Source organism: Saccostrea echinata, unplaced genomic scaffold, assembly GCF_033153115.1.
Source record: "Saccostrea echinata isolate AGI-Se365-2 ecotype Australia unplaced genomic scaffold, CSIRO_AGI_Sech_v1 ptg000030l, whole genome shotgun sequence".
NCBI classification, from domain to species: domain Eukaryota; kingdom Metazoa; phylum Mollusca; class Bivalvia; order Ostreida; family Ostreidae; genus Saccostrea; species Saccostrea echinata.
The window spans coordinates 25,640,848-25,662,213 of record NW_026889779.1 but is presented as its reverse complement, the minus strand read 5'-3'; the positions used below and the strand labels follow the sequence as shown (position 1 = coordinate 25,662,213).

At 32.3% G+C, this 21,366-nt stretch overlaps 1 protein-coding gene and 2 long non-coding RNA genes across 3 annotated transcripts in view; 1 reads left to right on the top strand and 2 right to left on the bottom strand.

Annotated features, from left to right (window-relative positions):
- Positions 1-21,366, top strand: part of LOC133197603 (uncharacterized) — a 149,033-nt gene that overhangs the window by 74,787 nt on the left and 52,880 nt on the right. The window lies entirely within an intron of this gene.
- LOC133196616 (uncharacterized) lies at positions 4,152-5,717 on the bottom strand. Its single transcript, XM_061332480.1, has one exon. It carries the CDS (start codon positions 5,710-5,712, stop codon positions 4,183-4,185), a length of 1,530 nt encoding a protein of 509 aa, XP_061188464.1. The 5' UTR covers positions 5,713-5,717; the 3' UTR covers positions 4,152-4,182.
- LOC133197593 (uncharacterized) lies at positions 11,168-13,959 on the bottom strand. Its single transcript, XR_009722433.1, has 3 exons — positions 13,855-13,959; positions 12,042-12,124; positions 11,168-11,404 (listed from the first exon to the last, which is right to left on the bottom strand). It is a non-coding gene; the product is annotated as an uncharacterized LOC133197593 (long non-coding RNA).

Genomic DNA, 21,366 nt, shown 5'->3' with positions numbered 1-21,366 from the left:
TTTACAGGAAAACTTACAGTTTGGAAACTGCAATTTGAAAGCTATCTAAAACCAGTTCGAACTACATGTATTTAATTCTAAATGTAATCACTCGTCCTTTTATAATATCCACAGATATCTACATATGTATTAAGGAACGAAAATACATGTAATTTGTAACAATGCTGTCTCACATTAGTTTGATGTATGTTGAGATTACGTACGTCTAATGCCATCCTCAGAACAGCTGAGGTCCTAAGTTCACTTAACGTCAGGGGGTTCTGAGTCCACTCTGAAGGAATTCTGAGTTCACTCTGAAGGAATTCTGAGTTCACTCTGAAGGAGTTCTGAGTCCACCCTAACGTCAGGGGTTCTGAGTCTGCTCTAACGTCAGGGGTTTTGAGTTCACGTACTCTAACGTACTTCAGGGATTTTGAGTCGGGCTCTGAGTCTAACGTCAGGGGTTCTGAGACTAATGTCAGGGGTTCTGAGTCCACTCTTACGTCAGAGGTTCTGATTCTACTCTAACGTCAGGTGTTCTTAGCCAACTCAAACGTCAGGGGTTCTTGTCTACTCTAACGTCTGGGGTTCCGAATTCACTCTAACGTTAGGGGGTTCTGAATCAATCTAACGTCAGGGGTTCTTAGAACTCCACTCTGACGTCAAGGGTCCTAAGTCCACTCTTAGTTACATCGGGTGTTCTGTGTCCACTCTAACGTCAGGTGTCCTAAGTCCACTCTAACGTCAGGTGTTCTCAGTCCACTCTGGGTCCTCAGTCACTCATAGCCGGTTGGGGTTCTGAGCTGCTCTTGTGTCAGGGGTCTGAAGTCCACTCTAATGTCAGGGGGTCCGAACTCCACTCGAGGTCATGGTCCAAGGAAGGCCACGAGTGGACCCCTGACCCCTGATTTTGTGAGTGTGGTCTAATGCAAATAAAGCTAATCATATCCTTGAAATTTTAACAGAATATACAGCAGTAAATTTTTAACACTTTATTACCACCTTCTCCCCTTATATGTAAACTCAGCAATATAAATTATGTGTTTATCCAGTTCAAAACATACAAATTAACATTGAAAGTCAATATAAAAAGTGTATAGAAAGTGTATAGCCAGCTTTGTAGAAAATGATCTGATTGCTTCTCTGGGAACTGAACATGATTCAAGATCGCCGAGACTAGGGCTGCTATATACTATAGTTTAAAAAGTGAATTAAAGAAACCGTTGTTCCTCACCTGATATTTAAAAATTGCTTTTCTCTTTCAGAGAAATATAAATACAATGTACACAAAAGGTCGACAAATATTTTTACTTTACAATTTAAAGGAAACAAATACTCATCAACACATATAAACAATATCTTTAAGCAAAGAGCCACTTCAAATCAAAACATATGAAAACATATCAAGTATAATGCTGATCCAATTTACGACAGCCACCTTCTTACAGCCAACTGCTTACTGCTCTCGCCAATTGCTTACTGCCAGCTGCCCACTGCCAAGTGCTTATGTATGACATTGCCTATTTTGTTATCTTTGATATGCATGCTTAAATAACCCCTATGATAGTAACAATAAATGAAATGTATGGAAATAACGAACATTATTATACAGTCTATTTATAGTCCCTATATAATCTATACAAACGCAAACAGTTCATAACACTACTTATTACATTTTCAACAGTGAAATACTGTGATTTATTTATTGAATAAAAGTGATATTCTCTCACAGTGTGAAAGGATACCAAAATGATATTCTCTCACAGTGTGAAAGGATATCAAAGTAAGTAAAAAATAATTTCTGACCTGTCATAAGATAGAAATAGTAACTAAACATCTTGATAGAGCTAAAACTGCAATTTTCTTCCCAAATATGTTGCTAAAATCCATGCTATGTAATGTTTTCAATCTCACAACTGCTAAGCTATGACGTCTCAACTGCTCAACTATGACGTCACAGCCTATCTATGACACTGGGTTAAGAAAAGACAGAGGCAAAGGGAAAATCAAAGAAAATGTAATAAACAGAAAATTCAATGTTTTGTAGATGAATATAGAATTTATTTCACTCGTGAGACAGGATTTTTTGATATTTTCACTCGTGCTTCGCACTCGTGAAAATATCAAAAAACCCTGTCCCACTCGTGAAATAAATTCCATATTCATCTACAAAACATTGAATATCCTCTATATATTCACTGGTTTTGAAGCCGTATTCACCGGAGGGTCGGTGCGCGTGCAGAGGCATTGTGACGTCACAATCAACACCTCAAACAACGTTGTAAACAATGGTTGCAGCAGCCGGAGCCAGCTGTGTATCTGAGCAGGAAAAACATTAGCCAAACCTATCGCAGGATTATTTTCTAAACATTACGATGCCTTACACAGTTACAAACAGCAAAAGGAAAACACGGAAGCTATAACTTGTAATCTGGACATTTTTTTTATTTTTCCACGACAGAAGTTCGTAAATGAAAGTGGTATCATCATGCAGCCTTCAATGTCTTATTTATTCAAATCCGGACTATACTAGTATAATAAAACAATTATGGACTCTTTCGGTGGTGAATATGGTTTGTTATTCACCAGAAAAATATCAATATTGACCGAGGCGAAGTATTCAAGCTCAAAAGTTCATTAAACAATAAACAATAATAACAAAAATTTGCAGATTCAGGAATTTTTGTCCCAAATTTCCTTACAAGCGAAATAATTCATAAGCTATTTTGATGGGTGATAGATTTAAGACCTGGAATATAATGTCAGAAAAAATCGGGGGGGGGGCTATGGGTTAGCTATATCTGAAGCGAAGTCACACCTAAGTACATGTAGGTGGGGAAGGGGGGGGGGGGGGTCACACGATAAACGAACAATCTTTAAGTAGAATCTTGGGTATCATTTGTTGATATACTAAGTACATGTCTGCTATACTACAGAAAAAAAATCATTAATACTTTTGCTTAGGATAAAATATCTTGTGATATTTTTTTGTGCTTCTTTTATTCAAATGCTATGCCATATTTCAAAAGGAATTTAACTCTATTAATTTTTTTTTTTTGGTGAATTTAATTTTCACATGTGTGTCTTATTTAAGGGAGCCGACTGGGGTTTTATTGTGTGAAAACTACTGTAGAGAAACTCTTTAATTTTATACCATATGTACCTTACATTGACTTCAGTATGCATGCCAAGTTTAGTGAAAATCTGGTTAAGTTTTAGGGACCATCTCAAAATACAGGTACATTTACTATAGGATTATATAGAAAAATACCATTTTTTCGCACTTCGGTGCAAATTATACAAATGCTACTATAGACTTTTTGCTCAGATTATATTATTTGGTGGGTAATACTATATTGTACATTTTATGCAAGAAACACAAAATTCTACCGTTTGGTTTCCAGAGGGGGCGTCTCAAAATGTCAAAATTCATGATATTTTCCTATTTTTACGGAGTACAACAAAACATGACAGATACCAGAGATTTACATAAAAAATAATAAATATGATTGTTAGATTCTCAATTTCCTATGTTTAAAATTTCAAGAGCATATATTTTATACTTTTTATTTTATGGAATAGTTAATGACCCGGCTTAAAGAACTTCGGTTATTCATAACGTCAAAAACACACTTCTACGACGTCTATCTACCCATCATTTGAAAAATCTTTTAAGAAATCAGTTAACTTTAAAACGTAATTAGATTTTTTAACTTGAGATTTCCCAAATTTGTTAATTTTTATAAATTATGTAAAAATAGTTGCTTTCAAAGAGAAAATACGCTTTATTTTACTATGCTGAGCGAAGTATTGCGCAATGAAAACCCCAGTCGGCCCCCTTAATGATGTCTGTGACCTTTTTTTGAGTTAAAAAAGTATGGCATTACTCTTGCTGTAATATTGATGTGGTAAATAAGTTATCTGGCAGCAAAACAAAAAGTTTTAAACATGTACAGAATTTGAAATTCCAGATACATGTATTAGACATACCAACAGTTCTGTCGTCTCTTACGACTTTTTGGACAGGTTATGTAAACGGAGGCAGACCTTAATATAATACCGTGGCTTGTGACGATGCATAAATATTTGCATCAATAATGATTATTTTTTCAAAAAAGAAATGTCTGTTGAAACTTTTTAGAACCACACATGCCTGAAAACTACACAAATTTTTGTCATAGGAGTTGTCCCCCTTTTTCAAATTTATGAGCAGCTAGTGGACAATGATGTGTCTCTATGTGGTGCCAAACTCCCCGAGCTTTCACAGGAAGCAAATCCTGTTTTCCAGACTTCTGCTATGTCAGTTAAGTCAGTTGGGTACTGGTATAGCTTAGATTTCAGGAGATGCGATTCAGAGCTTATATGGGCGCGGTAGTAATGTATCACAGGAGTTCGAGTGTTTCCGCTTCCTTTACGTTTGTTTGGTTTGGTAACGATATCTGTTGTTGGATCATGACATGTCCCGCTTTCTTTAACTTTGACGTTATAGGTTATATCACCAAATATAAGCTTTGGTATGGAAGGTTTTATGAAGTGGAACTTAAATGTAAACTCTGATGGAGAAGAAATATAAGACGGGGAACAAGTGCTCTCTATAGTTACAGCTTTGGTGCCTTTGTTTATCTTAAAACATTCTTTTGCCTGAAGAGTGTCACTGTTATCAGATTCCCATATGATGAATGTATCCTTTGAACTTTCTTTATACGATAGTTTGAAAATCTTATCGTCTTTATTTCTGATGTCATAGATACTAATTAAACGAATAAAATCAACTTGAGAACTCCCAGTGCTCGTGTCAAAGACTGGATGGTTTAGGTAAATACTGACATTATCAAAATATTTTTCTTCGTGGAATTTTCCTTCAAACGCCGTTTTTGGTAAATTAAATTTTATAGCACCATCCGGATGTCTCTCAAATTGTGTCAGCATAAAAACAGCAATCGACCCAGCTAATATACACATTAACCCAAACATTATGAACACCCTATACGCCACGTGACGCCGTGATTCTGCTGTTTGTTTTTTAGCTTCCTCTAGATTCTTTTTCGAACAATATCGAATCAGAGACACGATAATCCTTATAACAACTCCGATGATTAAAACAGATGCCTTGACGAGCTGGAAGTAACTAATGGCCTCCTCTCGACACAAAACAATCAAAACGTTAATGATAATCTGGGGGACATCCTCTACCCAGATTGTGATGGTTGAGGCTAGGTCAGAATCAACCCAAGGATTATCCCGGAAAATTTCCCACCAAAGATTTACCACCTCGAAAATAAAAGTCAGAGTTCCCAAAATGGAGAAAGCTAGTAAAGCGTACGTGAGCGCATCTTCCGGAGGTCCATACACAAGACCCTCCTCTGTGATGAACACATCACGGAATAGCAGCCAATCAGAGATGAGATCAGCACTGTCCAGAACTAAGACCACAAGGAATACAAACACTTTGAAGCACATCTTATTCTGAACCCGGACACAGCAGTGAATATCCTCCATTATTTCTTCCACCCTGTCCACAATATTGGGACGGTGCTTAGACTCAGCAGTTTTCACGGTTATTACTTTAGGTTTGTCCGTCTTCTTGTCGACTTTTTCCTTCGTCGGCGTTTTTGTTTCTTCTTTTTTCGGTATCTTTCCATTTTCTTGTTTTGTTTCGTTATTTTGAACCTCTGTCAACTCCATATTTGAATCGCCCACTTTTGACGACCGCCTTTTCTTATCCGCACTCATGATAACAGCCCTTTGAAAATTAAATTTACAATGTTTCCTTTATCTTCGGAAATTTGTAAAGATTTATAGAGTTATATCAAAAGCAGTATATCAATTTTTGACATACAGCGGGAAAAAATATTCAAACCATTGCCAAAAATGAGATGATTGTCTATTTTTATAGATTATCTTACTGATGAAATTATCAATTAAATTTGCAAAATTATTTTATAAATTTGCAAAATTATTATCAATTCATTTTACAATTCATAACAGTCTTTAAGAGGGAAGAAACTTACCGACGAGTACTTTTTAACACCTCAGAAAAAACAAATTGCTTTGTCTATCTTATCGAAACGTGCACAATTTCCAGGTAGACCCTTTTAATTTTTGACAGTGCACATGTCTAAATCAGGTTCCTGTCCATTCGGCCGGGTTTGATAGATCTACCTAATCTGGTCATATAGGAGACCCATATTAGGCAGATATCATTTGTTTTGACTCCAGTTGTAGTTGATAAGAGACGCAGGAATTTGTATTTGTACAATATTAGTAAACTGTCACTTCTTTATTGATTCGACACATTTTCCGATTCCAGTATACACAGAACATGCATTGAAATCATAACATTTCCTTATTTTTTTATGATAATCAACAAACCTTCTAGTCGGTAGGGCATAGTAAATAGAAATAATCTGCACGACAAAGAATAATCTATATATTTTACCCTGAATAATAGATAAAATTCAACGTGTAGAGTATTTAGTTCTTCGGTGATTTTAATTTTTTTCTCCTTATATATATATATATATATATATATATATATATATATATATATATATATGTAAAATACAAATATAGCCCATTCATGAGGTCGATCCATAGATATATAGACTTCGCAGAAAAGCATATCGACCGAATAAAAGGGCTACATTTGTTCAAGCTTCGACATTTAGCTTTTGCACCGGTCACAGTAGCCTAATTGTAAGACGCTCGCTTCGTGACCGCGGGTTCGATATTCGTTCGCCGCGCCGCGTCAAACCTAAGATGTTAAACATAGGTAGTGACTGTTCCTTCGCCAAGCGCCCGGCACAAGAAGTGAGTCACGGGTCTTTTGGATGAGAATTTAAAAACTGAGGTACCATGTCACGGTAGGCGTTTGTACGATAAAGAAACTTCACTGCTCAATGGCCCTGTGTGCCGAGTATGTCTAAATTTGTAGCCTTTCAGTGGCTTAACACGACATCTCTATATAAGTGAAAAATTCTCGAATGGAATGTTAAACAACATACAATCAATCAATCAATCTTGCTTTGTCCTTCAATTTGACATCTACTTTAAAATGTCAACGTTTTATCAATTTACGATATTCACATGTTGATTTGGTATATTCCATTAACCTCGAGAGATTCTGACACATCTGTTTCACATTTGGTTGTTTTACAATAGAAAGACACTCGTGGCAAACTAAGATTAAACTTAATGATAAACATGATGAGTTGTTTCTATTGTCTATTTCCTATATATGTATATGTAGTAATTTACGATTATAAACTCCATATGGTGTTTATGTCTCTGTTGATTGGGCAAGAGCATGTTCATTGTACGAACAAGCGAGGCAGGCTATTGGCAAATAAGTTGAAGAAACAATAACGAGAGTTTTAAGTCAACAATTCGCAAATTCAGTGGTCGATAAAATAACTTTGGCCAAAGTTTTTATTTATTTATTTATTCATTTGTTTGGTTTACGATTTTCTGTCTCAAAAATGCATTCGGTGGTCGAAAAATAAAAATAATTTAGGATTCAAGTTTTACCCAATTGCAAAAGCCATAATTACTGCATGTATACAGATTTACATGTGCATTGAGCTCTTGCGTTAGCCAGGAGTAATCTTACCACATCTCCCTTTTCCTTTGCTGCATCGGTAAGAATCATCTTGTAATACATAGAGTTCTGCGTAGGTTTCCTATATCATGAAATACATGGAGTTCTGTTTCTTGTATCATGTAATACAAGGAGTTCTGTGTATATTGTCTTATATCACGAATACATGGAGTTCTGTGTCTGTTTCCTATATCATGTGATACACGGAGTTCTGTGTATGTTGTCTTATATCATGTGATACATAGAGTTCTGTGTTTGAGGTTTGACTTTGTGAAGAGAATCGGACTTTAATGTACGATCTATCTATAACAGTGCGACATTTAACTCCGGACACGACATTTGTCCGGACTTTCGCCAACCACTTTTCCAAAGATATGTGGAAACCATTTATGTCATCTGATGGGATTTTTTAAAACTTAACACATGAACCAAAATTTACACCTGATTATCTTCTAGGTAAAAAGATATTACACCTGAAACCAAGAAATCCCATGGGATAATGGTGGGATTTTTTCTCCTAACCAATATCCCACCATTATTCTGTGGGAGAAAAAGGTATTCTGTGGGATTTTTTCTCCCATAGAAGTTTGAAAATCCCATGAATGCTTTATAATGGGACAAAATCTCCCATATACTTGTATATAGAAGATAATCTCCCATCTCTTTATAAATGTGGGATTTATCCCATATTCATTACAAAATAGAAAAAAATTCTCCCATGGGATAAAGAAACAACAGTTTTAAACCAAATAAAGAAACTATTGAACAGTTTAACTACTATTAATTATTTATTTTCATTTAAGTTATGTGTTTCCTAAACCATTTTTTTTTTTAATTTCTTAAAATTAACCAATTTTGGGGTAATGTTTAATTTTTTCAATGATTAAAGATCAAAAAATCAAAAGTGGTTTTATCTCTATAACTTTCAGTTTTTTTTTTTTTTTTTTTTTTTTTTTTTAAGTAAAAAGGCAATTTCCCTTGTATGTAGATTACCTTCTTTTATTCCTTGTATGTAAATTTTGAATGGGAAAAATAAAAAATGCAATTAAGGAAGAACAAATCTTTTTATGTTTATTTTCCTCCTAATCATTTAGGTTAATTTATTGCATAAGTGCCATTTGTCAAGCTTTACAACATGATCAGATCCATGCACGTTGTTAGATCTTTGCCTGTTTGCTGCACTAAACTGATAGGTTTCCAATTAAAAAATCACATGAAATTGGGTCGTATCAGTCACTCTGAGATTCTTAAGAGAGTTTTAAAACTTATTTAGATGCACAAACTGTAATAATTTACCTAATTTTTACTTTTAATTTTCTTTGTATGATCCTGATCATGCCTTGTTTTGTTCCAATGACAGCTGGAAATTATTTTACTCATAACGAACCCGATCTGACAAATGAACAGAAAATAATGTTGAAAAAAATTCAACCATCTTCATTATGCACATTTACTGGTAGTTTGCATTAAAAATATTTAACAACCTTTTCACTAATTTCAAAACTTTCTACCTACACCTACTAAACATATCAAGAATTTTTGACAGTTCATTGAACCCGTTCAAAAATAAACATGATGAAAGGGCATGGATCCAGAAATATTTGCGGTGGTACTCTACTCATTGTTTCATATCATCCAGTAGAAAACAAGTTTTCCTTAGTTCTGTTACTTCTTTAATAAAAGCACTCTGCTGATCTTTTACTTGTTATTTTTTGGTACATATAATAACCATGCACCATTGACATGTATTCAACTGATAATAGCCAAGTCACCTTAGGCCATTGCAAGTTTCTTCTTTGTTAAACGTCAGCATGCACCTTGTTTTGGACACCCCATAACACATAAAATAAGAGGTCCAGGCCACAGTTAGTTAATGCTCACTGTTAATACCCACGCGGATGCAAATATAGCAGAATGATATTGGGTACATGTATTAAACTTTTACCTCAGCAATCTACGTGTAATTTAAATAAGATGTTAGATCCGCACGCATACTCGCTAAACTGACTGTAGTGACTATGTGAGCGGATCTAACATCTAATTTTAACTAGATTGGTACTTAAGTGGCTTAAATTTATTCAACTTCTTTCAGGAAGATTTTCAATTTTCTTGTCATAAATGCATATTGTCAATTATTATGCTTCCTGTCAGTTTGTCTCTACATAACCCATACCCTACTATTCTTGCATAGTGTTCAAAGGATTTAAATAGCATAAGCATACTATGCCGAAATAGTGCACGACTTCATTTTCTGAAGAAAAACTGACTGCGCCCACACCTGGGAGCGAACTCACAACCCCGAGATTGTCATTCCGACGCGCTACCGATTACAACACAGATGCCGTTATAAATATCAATGTACTATAATATATATAAACTTAGTTTCAAATATTTTACACTTAAGTAGCTGCAGAACTGTAGCTCTCAGAAAAAATATATGTTGACAGACCAGAGAGCTACAGTGCCACCCATTGAAAAAACTGTATATTTATTGCGCACAAAAAAGTGCGCTCGGTTCTGAATTAATTCTTCGAAATTCTTACCTCAATTGAAAAAAAAGCTACATTTCAAAAAAGTCCTTACTCCTCTATAACTTTCGTAGTTTACACTTGTACTAAGTACGTTGGACCGAATTCTCGTGAAGACCAAAATGGCAGTATAAATAGGCAAAATTTTCAATGATTTCAATTTCAGGGCCAGGAGGGCTGTTAAAAACAATTATAAGGAATGTTTTATTGTGGAAACAGTGAAAGAATATGTTAGAAACACACGTTTAGTAATATTTTGAGATGACAGTTTTAAAAACACTGAGAAATAAATCGAGAAACAGTGCACAAAAAGTGCACAATAAATATACAGTTTTTTCTATGGGTGGCACTGTAGCTCTCCCGTCTGTCAATATATATTTTTTCAGAGAGCTACAGTTCTGCAGCTAACACTAACAAAATAATTCTTCTAAAATAGTTTCTTGCAATTGACCCCATCACTCAACTACTATTCTCTAAAACTATCTGTACATTATACCTAAAGCCTCCGGCTTGTGCACCATGTGTCAAACCCTGACTACTTTTTAAGAATAGTGCATGCAAAATACAACACTATTATATAAATATGCACACTTCATGAGTTCCCTAGTTCATTGAATAAAGGTACACATACCTTCATTTTACATTTAAGGACATACGCAAGATACCTTACCTACTGATAATTTTTCAAGATATTCTAAATTTAAACTTATAATACATGTACCATATAACATATTTTTAAACAAAAAATCAGCATGCATTTCCAGGGATTTTGAAAAGATATTAAAGTTTGAAAAATTTTGCATTATTCAAAGAAAAATGTACAAAAATTACAAAACATAAATTCCAGATTTTTTTTATCAAAATTGTTTTAGAAGAGATTTACAAATCCATATATAGACAATAAAAATATTGCACACAGGTCCTTCATTTAGTGGAACTCTTCAACTCCAGGGAAGAACCCAATAAAGTGCAAACTACGTTGCGTATGACCTTAAATGCCCGTTTATATAAGAGAAAAATAAATTAAAGAACTTGTTCTAATTAAAATAATGAAAAAAAAATCCTTATTTAAGCCTTTAAGTTTAATTTTTAATTAAGAAATTTGACAGATGAATAAGAAGAGTAATATACAATATAATACTTCTTAAATTAATTCTCTTGCTTCCATTCATTAGATATTCAATATTCGAGTCAACATTTTATACATGAATGAATTATCAAAAGTTTTGTCCTTAAAGTTTTCAATGGATCCACAGATCATGAGGTGATGTCTCCTTTTATGTGTATGTATCTGTGTACACTGAAAAAAAAAGAAAGTCGCTGTGTGATGAAAAGGATAAACCAGAAGTCTCTGATGAGACTGTAGCTCTCCTGGTCTATATGTATAACAAAGAAAAAGTAACACTTGGATTTGAAACTTTGCAACAGACAGCAATAAATAGAATTATGTATCTAAGTGTAGTCTACTTGTGTGCCACATTATATTGAAATCATACCAAAATTGTAGGTGGAGTAGCGTTTTAAAGGAATTTTACAGAAATTTCTATTTTTAGTAACCATGGCAGCACCGTTCATTGAAATGTACCTTAGTGCAGTCTAAGTTATATTGAAATCAGAATAAAACTGTAGGAGGAGTAGTGTTTTGAAAAATTACAAACAGATGGACAGCTAGACAGACAGACAACTAGACGCCATGGACAGACAGACAGACGGACAGCTAGACGGATGGATGAGGGACACCTTCCTATCCCATAAGCTCTTCTGGTCTCTGACCAGTAGAGCTAAAAAAAATATCAAATTTGATTTTTTTTCAATGTTAAAGAAATAAAACTGCAAAATTAAATTGTAAAAGGTTGGTTGCGTACTAATTATTCAGTTTTTGTTGTATGGTTTGAAAAATTTTATTATTCATTCTCTCTATTTTCACAAAGAATTACCTTTGCATTTCTTGTATCTACAAGGGGGACAAATCTTCAAGTGGTACATGTACACTATATGTCAGCTACTATACCTTCATTTTCTGTTAAAGAAAAAAAATAGAATAAATCATACAATACCAATTACATGTATAATAACAAAGCATGGATTAAATTTTTCACTAAAATTAGAAAATGGATTGAATATCGATCACTGAAATTTCTCGATCCAGCCAAAATGACTGACGCTAAAATTTACCCCTACTGAGGTCGAAGTATAAAAGTATAAATTATTTTTATCTATCAATATACCATAAATGAAACTTTGTGCATGTTCTGCATTCATTTACCGGTATCTGTATATAGTAGTTTTATGCCCTTGAGAATTTTTCATGATGTCATGCCATAATATTTCCATGTCTGTTTTTTTTTTCTCTGTGGAAACTCTTTGAAAGTTAGCGGAATTGATTTCTTGATAATTCTATCGGAATGTAAATTAGGCAGGTCGATAGGTCAGGAGCTAAGAAGGCCTAATATGCATGAAAATCTCGTGCGCACCTGTCTCTGTGTCTGACGCTAAGGAGGCTAAATATGCATGTAAATCTCGTGCGACTACCATTGTGTTTGACTTCAGTGGGTGAGGACTATTGAAATTGGCATGGGAGTCCTTGTGTAATTTAAATCTATGTCTACATTAACATTGCAGGTTATCCTGCAACATGCACGAGAATGCAGTCTTTATTTCTTAAACATCCAATATCCTATCAATTCTAATAAAAAATCATATTATTAGTAATAAAGCTAGAACTTTTTTTTATTTCATTTCCAATTAATAGAAAAAATATTTTTACAAATAAATATGTAAAATAAAAAAGTCCTAGCATTTTTGTCTTTTATAATTTACTTACACATAAGCATCTACATGATGTATATTTTTTCCCCTCAAAAGAACATGAACATAACTTAATAATGATATTCCTAAGTATGTATTCATGGTATAAAAAATGAGTTTAGCAGTATAAAGATTGATTTTTCACTCAAAGTTTTAAGACTGTTTTTCAGAGATTAAAAAAAAAACATTGATTATATCAATAATCATGTGGGTACATGTCCTATGTAAACTTCAGAGGATCAACCAATTTTCTAACAGAGAATTAGTAATTTGATATTTGGATACTTCCAAACAATATAAGTAGGAGTTTTGGGGGTTATTAATTATGTCCATCATGACATGTACTATAAGCACTGACCCCCCATATCTCAAAATTTATCTTGACACCAAAAAAAAAAAAAATAGTACTTGCAACACATGCAATGTTTGTTAATCCCTAGTACACTACAGTAGTAGGATACTTTTAACCATGTCTGAGAGAAGATAATTAATTTTCTAATCAGTAATGCTGATGACTGTGATCAAGATACTTATAAATTGTAACTTGCAAATTACAGACAAATTTAGACATGACAGTATAATTTTTTAAGTACAATCATCAGCTAGTGTACACATTGAGAATATTCGAACGAACGAATACTAGCCTACAACGTTGTCATTGAGGAAATTCGAACGAAAGAATAATATTCCGATGTGTATAATTTTCTGACGATTATTTACTTTGTTAACTTGTATAATGTACTACTGAATAACCCCATCGACTGCTAGCTCTGCAAACACTTTACAGTGACAGAAATTCATAAGATTGTTTCATCAGTTAACGAGGAATCAGGCTGATCTATAGATCTTTAGACTTCAAAAAAAAAAAAGAATCTATGAGCCATGTATTAACATGCTTTAAATGAAATAAATAACAAATTCAATAATTCTAGATCTACTTACAAAAATAGAGCAGGTCTTCGTCATAATTTTGTTTACAAACATCATGTGGAAATTCCAATATCCTCATAATCTTGTCGCCGTTTTTTTTTCTTTGGTTGGTATTGGGTAATTCTAGGAATATAATGCATCCGTCTGCACAGAATTTTTAAGAAGTGAATCCATAGATAGAATATTACTGCTTCTTTTTATTTATTGGTTTATCTTTTTTTAATTTAAACAATGCATAGTTCACGAGAAAACAAAGAAATGAAATAAATTATCAGGCCTATTTTTTTCAGATTTTTTTTGTTGTTGTTGTAAATACTGCCATGGGTAATAATGGTAATTAAAATGCCCAATACCAAAAATATTAACATTTTATATAAATGGGACATCATCATGATCATTGAGAACATGATAAGAAGGAGGAAGGGTAGTGGACGGGTGGGTAGTCTCTCTGTATCTCTAAAATAAAAATTAATGTTTCCCTTGAAAAGTCAAGAAAATTTTATTTGCATGGTCAGTGGGATATTCAGTACAAGTTTAAAAGTCCAGTCAGTACATAGCCTCAATAAAGCCCCTTCTTCTTCTTTTAATTCACGACATTTTGATATATTGTTAACTTTCTATGATGTTCAAAATTGTATCATTCACCAACCATCCTTCATGTGATAATCAATAGTAACCTATAAATTTTTGTCACTTCAAATCCCATTTTTGTGAAACGTAGAATGAAAAATCAAAAGCTATACGAGCATTCATTTTACTTTCATAAACATGATTCAAGTTTATATTTTCGAATTTTTTGACAAACGTTTGTTTGTATCATCTGTCCTTAAGGGGGGGGGGATGCAATTTTATATTAATTGTTTGCTATCAATTATGAACGATGTAAAATTGTTTGGATTTAATTTTTAAATTGAAAATGAAAAAAAAAATTATGACTTAATCCAAAGGTTTAGTAAAAGCATGGAGTTTGTTTTTCATGAATTTCTATTGTAGATTCATTTGTTAAATCGACTTGCTGTGTGTTAATATCCCTTGTGTATGTTTTGTTAGTTCCAAGCAAATTGTGACAGTTTTGCTACCTGGGGAAAACAAAAGAGTTAGACTCTTAAATGCCTCTAGGTATATACATACATGTATCATACCCTATGGAGATCTGGGGTGAAGATATTGGTTTCTTGGAAGTTAGCAAGGGGAGGGGGGGGGGGGTAGGTTTAACAGCAGACTTAAGTTGCTTTATTAGTATTCAAACATTTACTGCAAGATTAAGAAAAACAGGTAATACAACAGAAGTTGATTATTTTTCTGTGAAATCAAACTCAGATGACAAATATCAAAAAAAAAAAAAAAAAAAAAAAAAAAAAAAAAAAAAATCAGATTGAGCTTAACTTGGGATCGACACCCCCGTCCAAAAATATAGTCCCGTCCAAAGCTAAAGCGTTTAGAAGTCAGCAGAGTCAATATCTCGAAGTGGGTCTTGTGACGCATTTATGAATATGTCCTATTATTGTTTTTTATCGATAAAATAAAAATAAATCATTTATAAAATTATAGCTTTAACTATAGCTTAAAGAATATCTATGTCCGATCTAGGACACTATAGCATAATACGATACTCTTTACAGAGTTATGTCCCTTTCTAGAATGTAAGTTATAGATTTTAAATACTTATGGTCTTTACGTTTACGTGATTTATTTTTTTCATCTAAACAATAATAGCCAATGTAACTTTTATTTTAAGAAACTTTGGACGAAAAGGAATTTTTTTAAAAGTTTAGTAGAAAAAAATGACAATTTATAGATCCTTGATTTAAATTATAGTAAATAGTCAAAGCGGTCCCCTTAGGACTGTTGGTATATAAAGAAGATAATATGTCATTCTACTATATAACTTCGATCACCTTGTTTTAATGTTATCCTGTAGATCACATTCGCATTTAAAAATATCTTTCGTGGAAAACCAAACTGATTAAATTGTAAATAGTAAAAATGATTAAAAATATATAATTTGATATTTGAAAGTTAATGATGTACCAAATGTAAATTCCGTGTGAAAAGTATACACATATACTTAACTTTCCTATCAATAATCTTGTATTCAAAGTGTACAAACAGTACATTTCAGATACTAGATGCAGGACTTGTGAAATAAAACAAAGGGCTAATTGCAGCCATATGTCTGCCGATAAGGCCACTGTTGTTTAATTTCAAGTCTATTTCAGGTTTTTTTTTTTTTTTATATACATGTATTGAAATCTTACGAGATTGTACAAACTTAGCACTGCACATCAACACCAAATACAGAGTAAGAGTGGAAAGCTAACGATTCACACATTTTATCGTTATTCAGTAAAACAAAAAATAAAATTAAAACAATTTTAAAAAATCAAGCAGAAGAAATGTTGCCCCCATATGCAGACGTCTCTTTTACGCTACGAATATTATGCAACAAAATTATAAAAGTTGTATGCTTCTATAAATTCTTCATCAGTTGAGCCCACCTCCTTACATGTACCCCACCCCATCTCAAAAGAGTACTGAAATTGCTTCCAAAGGCTTGATTGTATTTCAGTATCTTTGATTTGCTGAAGAATTTTCAAGAGATCTAGAGTAATTTATTGATTCTGGAAAATCTTATAATAATGTTGTAAAAGAGTGATCAAATTTGAAATCATTGAATGGATTCCAATTTCACACCTTTGAAAATATATTGTAAAATTTAGCCTGAAGGGAATATTCTCACACCTTTTTTTTCTCCCAGAACTTCAATGTAAACAGTGATATACACATATATTCAACAATTCATCTCCACACCGACTGATGATGACTCGAGCCATTTCCTGTTTATTATCAATTTGTGTATATACTTTGTTTTGGAGTACCTACTCTAAAAATTATTTTAAAACATTTTCCAAGAAAAAAACAACAACATTTTAAAGTGTTGATTAATGGACATACAAAAATATGTATAGTTATTAATAGTTTTTTTTTTTTACTGCAAAACAATGAAGATGACAATGGCTAATAATTAGTAAATATAGTTAACCTTGTTAATTAAGTTTAGGTAACAACATGTTGGACTAATTATGTTGTTAGTGCTATTATCACATGAAAACAGTTATTGGTATCTGTTTCAAAAAAAAAAAAACAAAAAAAAATTCAAAATACATGTATTTGAATGTACACATGAGGCTTCATGGTTTGCTCATTCAAAGATCTGTTGCAACTCATTTTCATAATTAAAAACCATCATTTATTCAACATTTTATTTTTTTCTTATTTAACAGATTAAAAATATATATTCATAAAATATACTTTTCTAACATTTCAATTTAATTTTACCAATTTATATATATGCATACATATAATATGACCTTTCCTATTACAATGCATTCAGTACTGTCTTTTATGGTGCAGATTACAATCACTTACAGAATTTAGACTCAATTTACCAGAAATTGTATCTTTCATTTCATAACTAATTGTTTGGGAAATTTAATGATAATAATAAGTGTATAAATTAAATGAAGAATATCTAACTGTGCCATATTTCATCGTAAGTTTTTGTATGAAGAAAAACTATATAGGTATACATCTCAGCTCTTTGATTCATTCCTTGAAAAAATTATCAATATAATTACAATCCTTTAAATTTAAAAATGACCCAAAATTTAAAGTTATACTGATATAGAAAAGAGTAGAAATTCTGATATTGTAAAAATTAAGACTTCAATTTTCGTAGGGAACATTTGCCATGTTAATTAAACTCACCTAATCATACTGGTGTGTTCTCTTAAATGGCTATATATAACTTTTTTTATTTCTCAATGAAATTTTGCCAATTTGGAATTATTTTGCTTGCAATAGCATGTACTTTCTACATGTAAAGTGATAAATTATAAGAGGACTAAAATTTTCATATGGAGAATCCATCATCATGTCATATATATTACTCGTTAATCATACTAGTCTGGTGTGTTCTCTTGAATGGCCATAACTTTTTTATTTCTGAATGAAATTTTGCCAATTTGATATTATTTTGCTTGCAATAGCATGTACTTTCTAAATATAAAATGATAAATTGTAAAAGGACTGACATTTTCATAGGAAGAATCCATCATCATATTATACTCTGTCAATCGTACTGGTATGTTCTCTTGAATGGCCATAACTTTTTTATTTCTGAATGAAATTTTGCCAGTTTGATATTATTTTGCTTGCAATAGCATGTACTTTCTAAATGTCAAATGATAAATTGTAAGAGGACTGAAATTTTCATAGGGAGAATCCATCATCATATTATACTCTGTCAATCGTACTGATGTGTTCTCTTGAATGGCCATAACTTTTTTATTTCTGAATGAAATTTTGCCAATTTGATATTATTTTGCTTGCAATAGCATGTACTTTCTAAATGTCAAATGATAAATTGTAAAAGGACTGAAATTTTCATAGGGAGAATCCATCATCATATTATACTCTGTCAATCGTACTGGTGTGTTCTCTTGAATGGCCATAACTTTTTTATTTCTCAATGAAATTTTGCCAATTTGATATTATTTTGCTTGCAATAGCATGTACTTTCTAAATGTCAAATGATAAATTGTAAGAGGACTGAAATTTTCATAGGGAGAATCCATCATCATATTATACTTTGTCAATCGTACTGGTGTGTTCTCTTGAATGGCCATAACTTTTTTATTTCTCAATGAAATTTTGCCAATTTGATATTATTTTGCTTGCAATAGCATGTACTTTCTAAATGTCAAATGATAAATTGTAAGAGGACTGAAATTTTCATAGGGAGAATCCATCATCATATTATACTCTGTCAATCGTACTGGTGTGTTCTCTTGAATGGCCATAACTTTTTTTATTTCTGAATGAAATTTTGCCAATTTGATATTATTTTGCTTGCAATAGCATGTACTTTCTAAATGTCAATTGATAAATTGTAAGAGGACTGAAATTTTCATAGGGAGAATCCATCATCATGTCATATTACTCCGTTAATCGTACTAGTCTGGTGTGTTCTAATGAATGGCCATAACTTTTTTATTTCTCAATGAAATTTTGCCAATTTGGAATTATTTTGCTTGCAATAGCATGTACTTTCTACATGTAAAGTGATAAATTATAAACAGACTAAAATTTTCATACGGAGAATCCATCATCATGTCATATATTACTCGTTAATCATACTAGTCTGGTGTGTTCTCTTGAATGGCCATAACTTTTTTATTTCTGAATGAAATTTTGCCAATTTGATATTATTTTGCTTGCAATAGCATGTACTTTCTAAATATAAAATGATAAATTGTAAAAGGACTGACATTTTCATAGGAAGAATCCATCATCATATTATACTCTGTCAATTGTATTGGTATGTTCTCTTGAATGGCCATAACTTTTTTATTTCTGAATGAAATTTTGCCAGTTTGATATTATTTTGCTTGCAATAGCATGTACTTTCTAAATATAAAATGATAAATTGTAAAAGGACTGAAATTTTCATAGGGAGAATCCATCATCATGTTATACTCTGTCAATCGTACTGATGTGTTCTCTTGAATGGCCATAACTTTTTTATTTCTCAATGAAATTTTGCCAGTTTGATATTATTTTGCTTGCAATAGCATGTACTTTCTAAATGTCAAATGATAAATTGTAAAAGGACTGAAATTTTCATAGGGAGAATCCATCATCATGGTATACTCCATCGATAGGAATTGGTGTGTTCACTTAATTAAATTACCATAACTTTTTGTACTTTTCAATGAAATTTAGCCAGTTTGGAATAGATTTTTTTGTCATAGCATTCACTTAGTAAATCAAACCTAATAAATGAATTTGTGTATATTTTTTGAAACATTAAGAAAATGACCTTCTTGGAGAGGACTTATATAGGCCATGCCTGATGTCCAATCCAATTATGTAAACTGACTTTACATAATAAAATACTGATTAAATTAAATGACCAATGGGAGACTTTTTTTCTACTCAAGACCAGGTTTTAAAATTTAAATAAATTATTTGAAAAGGGAGAGCTTTATCTGCCTTATAAATACAGTCATAATTACTATTCAAAAATAGAAATTAAGTTTTTAAAGTCAGATACCTGCATGCATATAACATATGAATTTATTTGACCCCTAAATTCATCTGTGAAACCTGAGTGGACTACAATTTTTTCTCCTTTTATTTCATGCAAATTCACTAGGCTGAGTACTTTTATTTGATAACGCTCTCCGAGTGAAAACGCTACCATGATTAAAAATAATTCAACATTCATTTAAAGTAGAAAAATATAGTCGTTATAGAACAATTGAATACTTTATTTAGAATGAAACGAAACGCCCGGAGTGAATCCAAATAGTCGCGACGAATCCACCCAATACCGATCAAGATCTCCACTGCGCTTTGTATTCGTAGTAAAATTACACATTCTGTAAATGCATTGTTGCAACTGTGATGCAAGAACAGGGAAAGATGCAGTCTGCTGAAAGGATTAATTCACGTACTTTTAAATCAATTTAGTCTCATTTATATTCATTTTATTGAGCTATTGGTTTAATACGTAATGCTTGAATTAGTCCACAATCACCTCAGCGCAATTAATAAGTCAAAAAGAAAGGTGCTTTAGTTCAGTTCAGTTATGGAATTCCCTCCTATGTATAAGGAGCACCCGAGGAGGTGGTTTCATAAAATACATTTAAAGGTCGGAAGTATTTCAGCACTTATAATTATAACCCATTACAAACCTATTTCAATGATATTTACAAAAATATTTTAGTTACCATTCATTATGAAATCATTTCAAGATAGATCCATGCAGAAGTCTATTTAAGGTTTATGATAAACACTGATAAAATTAAAGAATAACAATTTTATATCTAGACCACAGCATGTATATAATATGACAGTAAAGTTTTTTTTATAGTGATATAAAGCTAGAGTAGAAATATTAAAGTAATGATTTTAAAATGTTAAGTTTGCAATGAATTATATGGCAAAAAGCTTTCAAAAATAATTTTGACCCTTGACTGTATTAGATTAAAAGAAGATGGACTGTTTTTCCCTGTACATTAAAGAGATAAAAACAATTTCCATTCTCCTGTAGGATAAAATATTCTATAAATCATTTTGTTAGAGAACTTTTAATCCTATTAGTGACAATTATAGAACTTCTTGTCCTATTTCACAAATTATGGGATAAAAAATCCCATGTAAGGTTAAAAATGGGAGTTTTGCTTCTATAGGAGAAAAAATCCCACAGAACTCATTTTTCTCCCACAGAATAATGGTGGGATATTAGTTAGGAGAGAAAATCCCACCATAATCCCATGGGATTTCTTGATTGCAGGTGTAATATCTTTTAATCTAGAAGATATTCAGGTGTAAAGGTTAGTCCATGTTGTGCGATTAAAAAAATCCCACCAGATGACATAAATGGTTTCCATGTATCTTTGGAAAAGTGGTTGGCGAAAGTCCGGACAAATGTCGTGTCCGGAGTTAAATGTCGCACTG

Bases quoted from the DNA above. Each gene is read 5' to 3' on its own strand.
- LOC133196616 (XM_061332480.1), bottom strand. From the start codon at position 5,712: ATGAGTGCGGATAAGAAAAGGCGGTCGTCAAAAGTGGGCGATTCAAAT.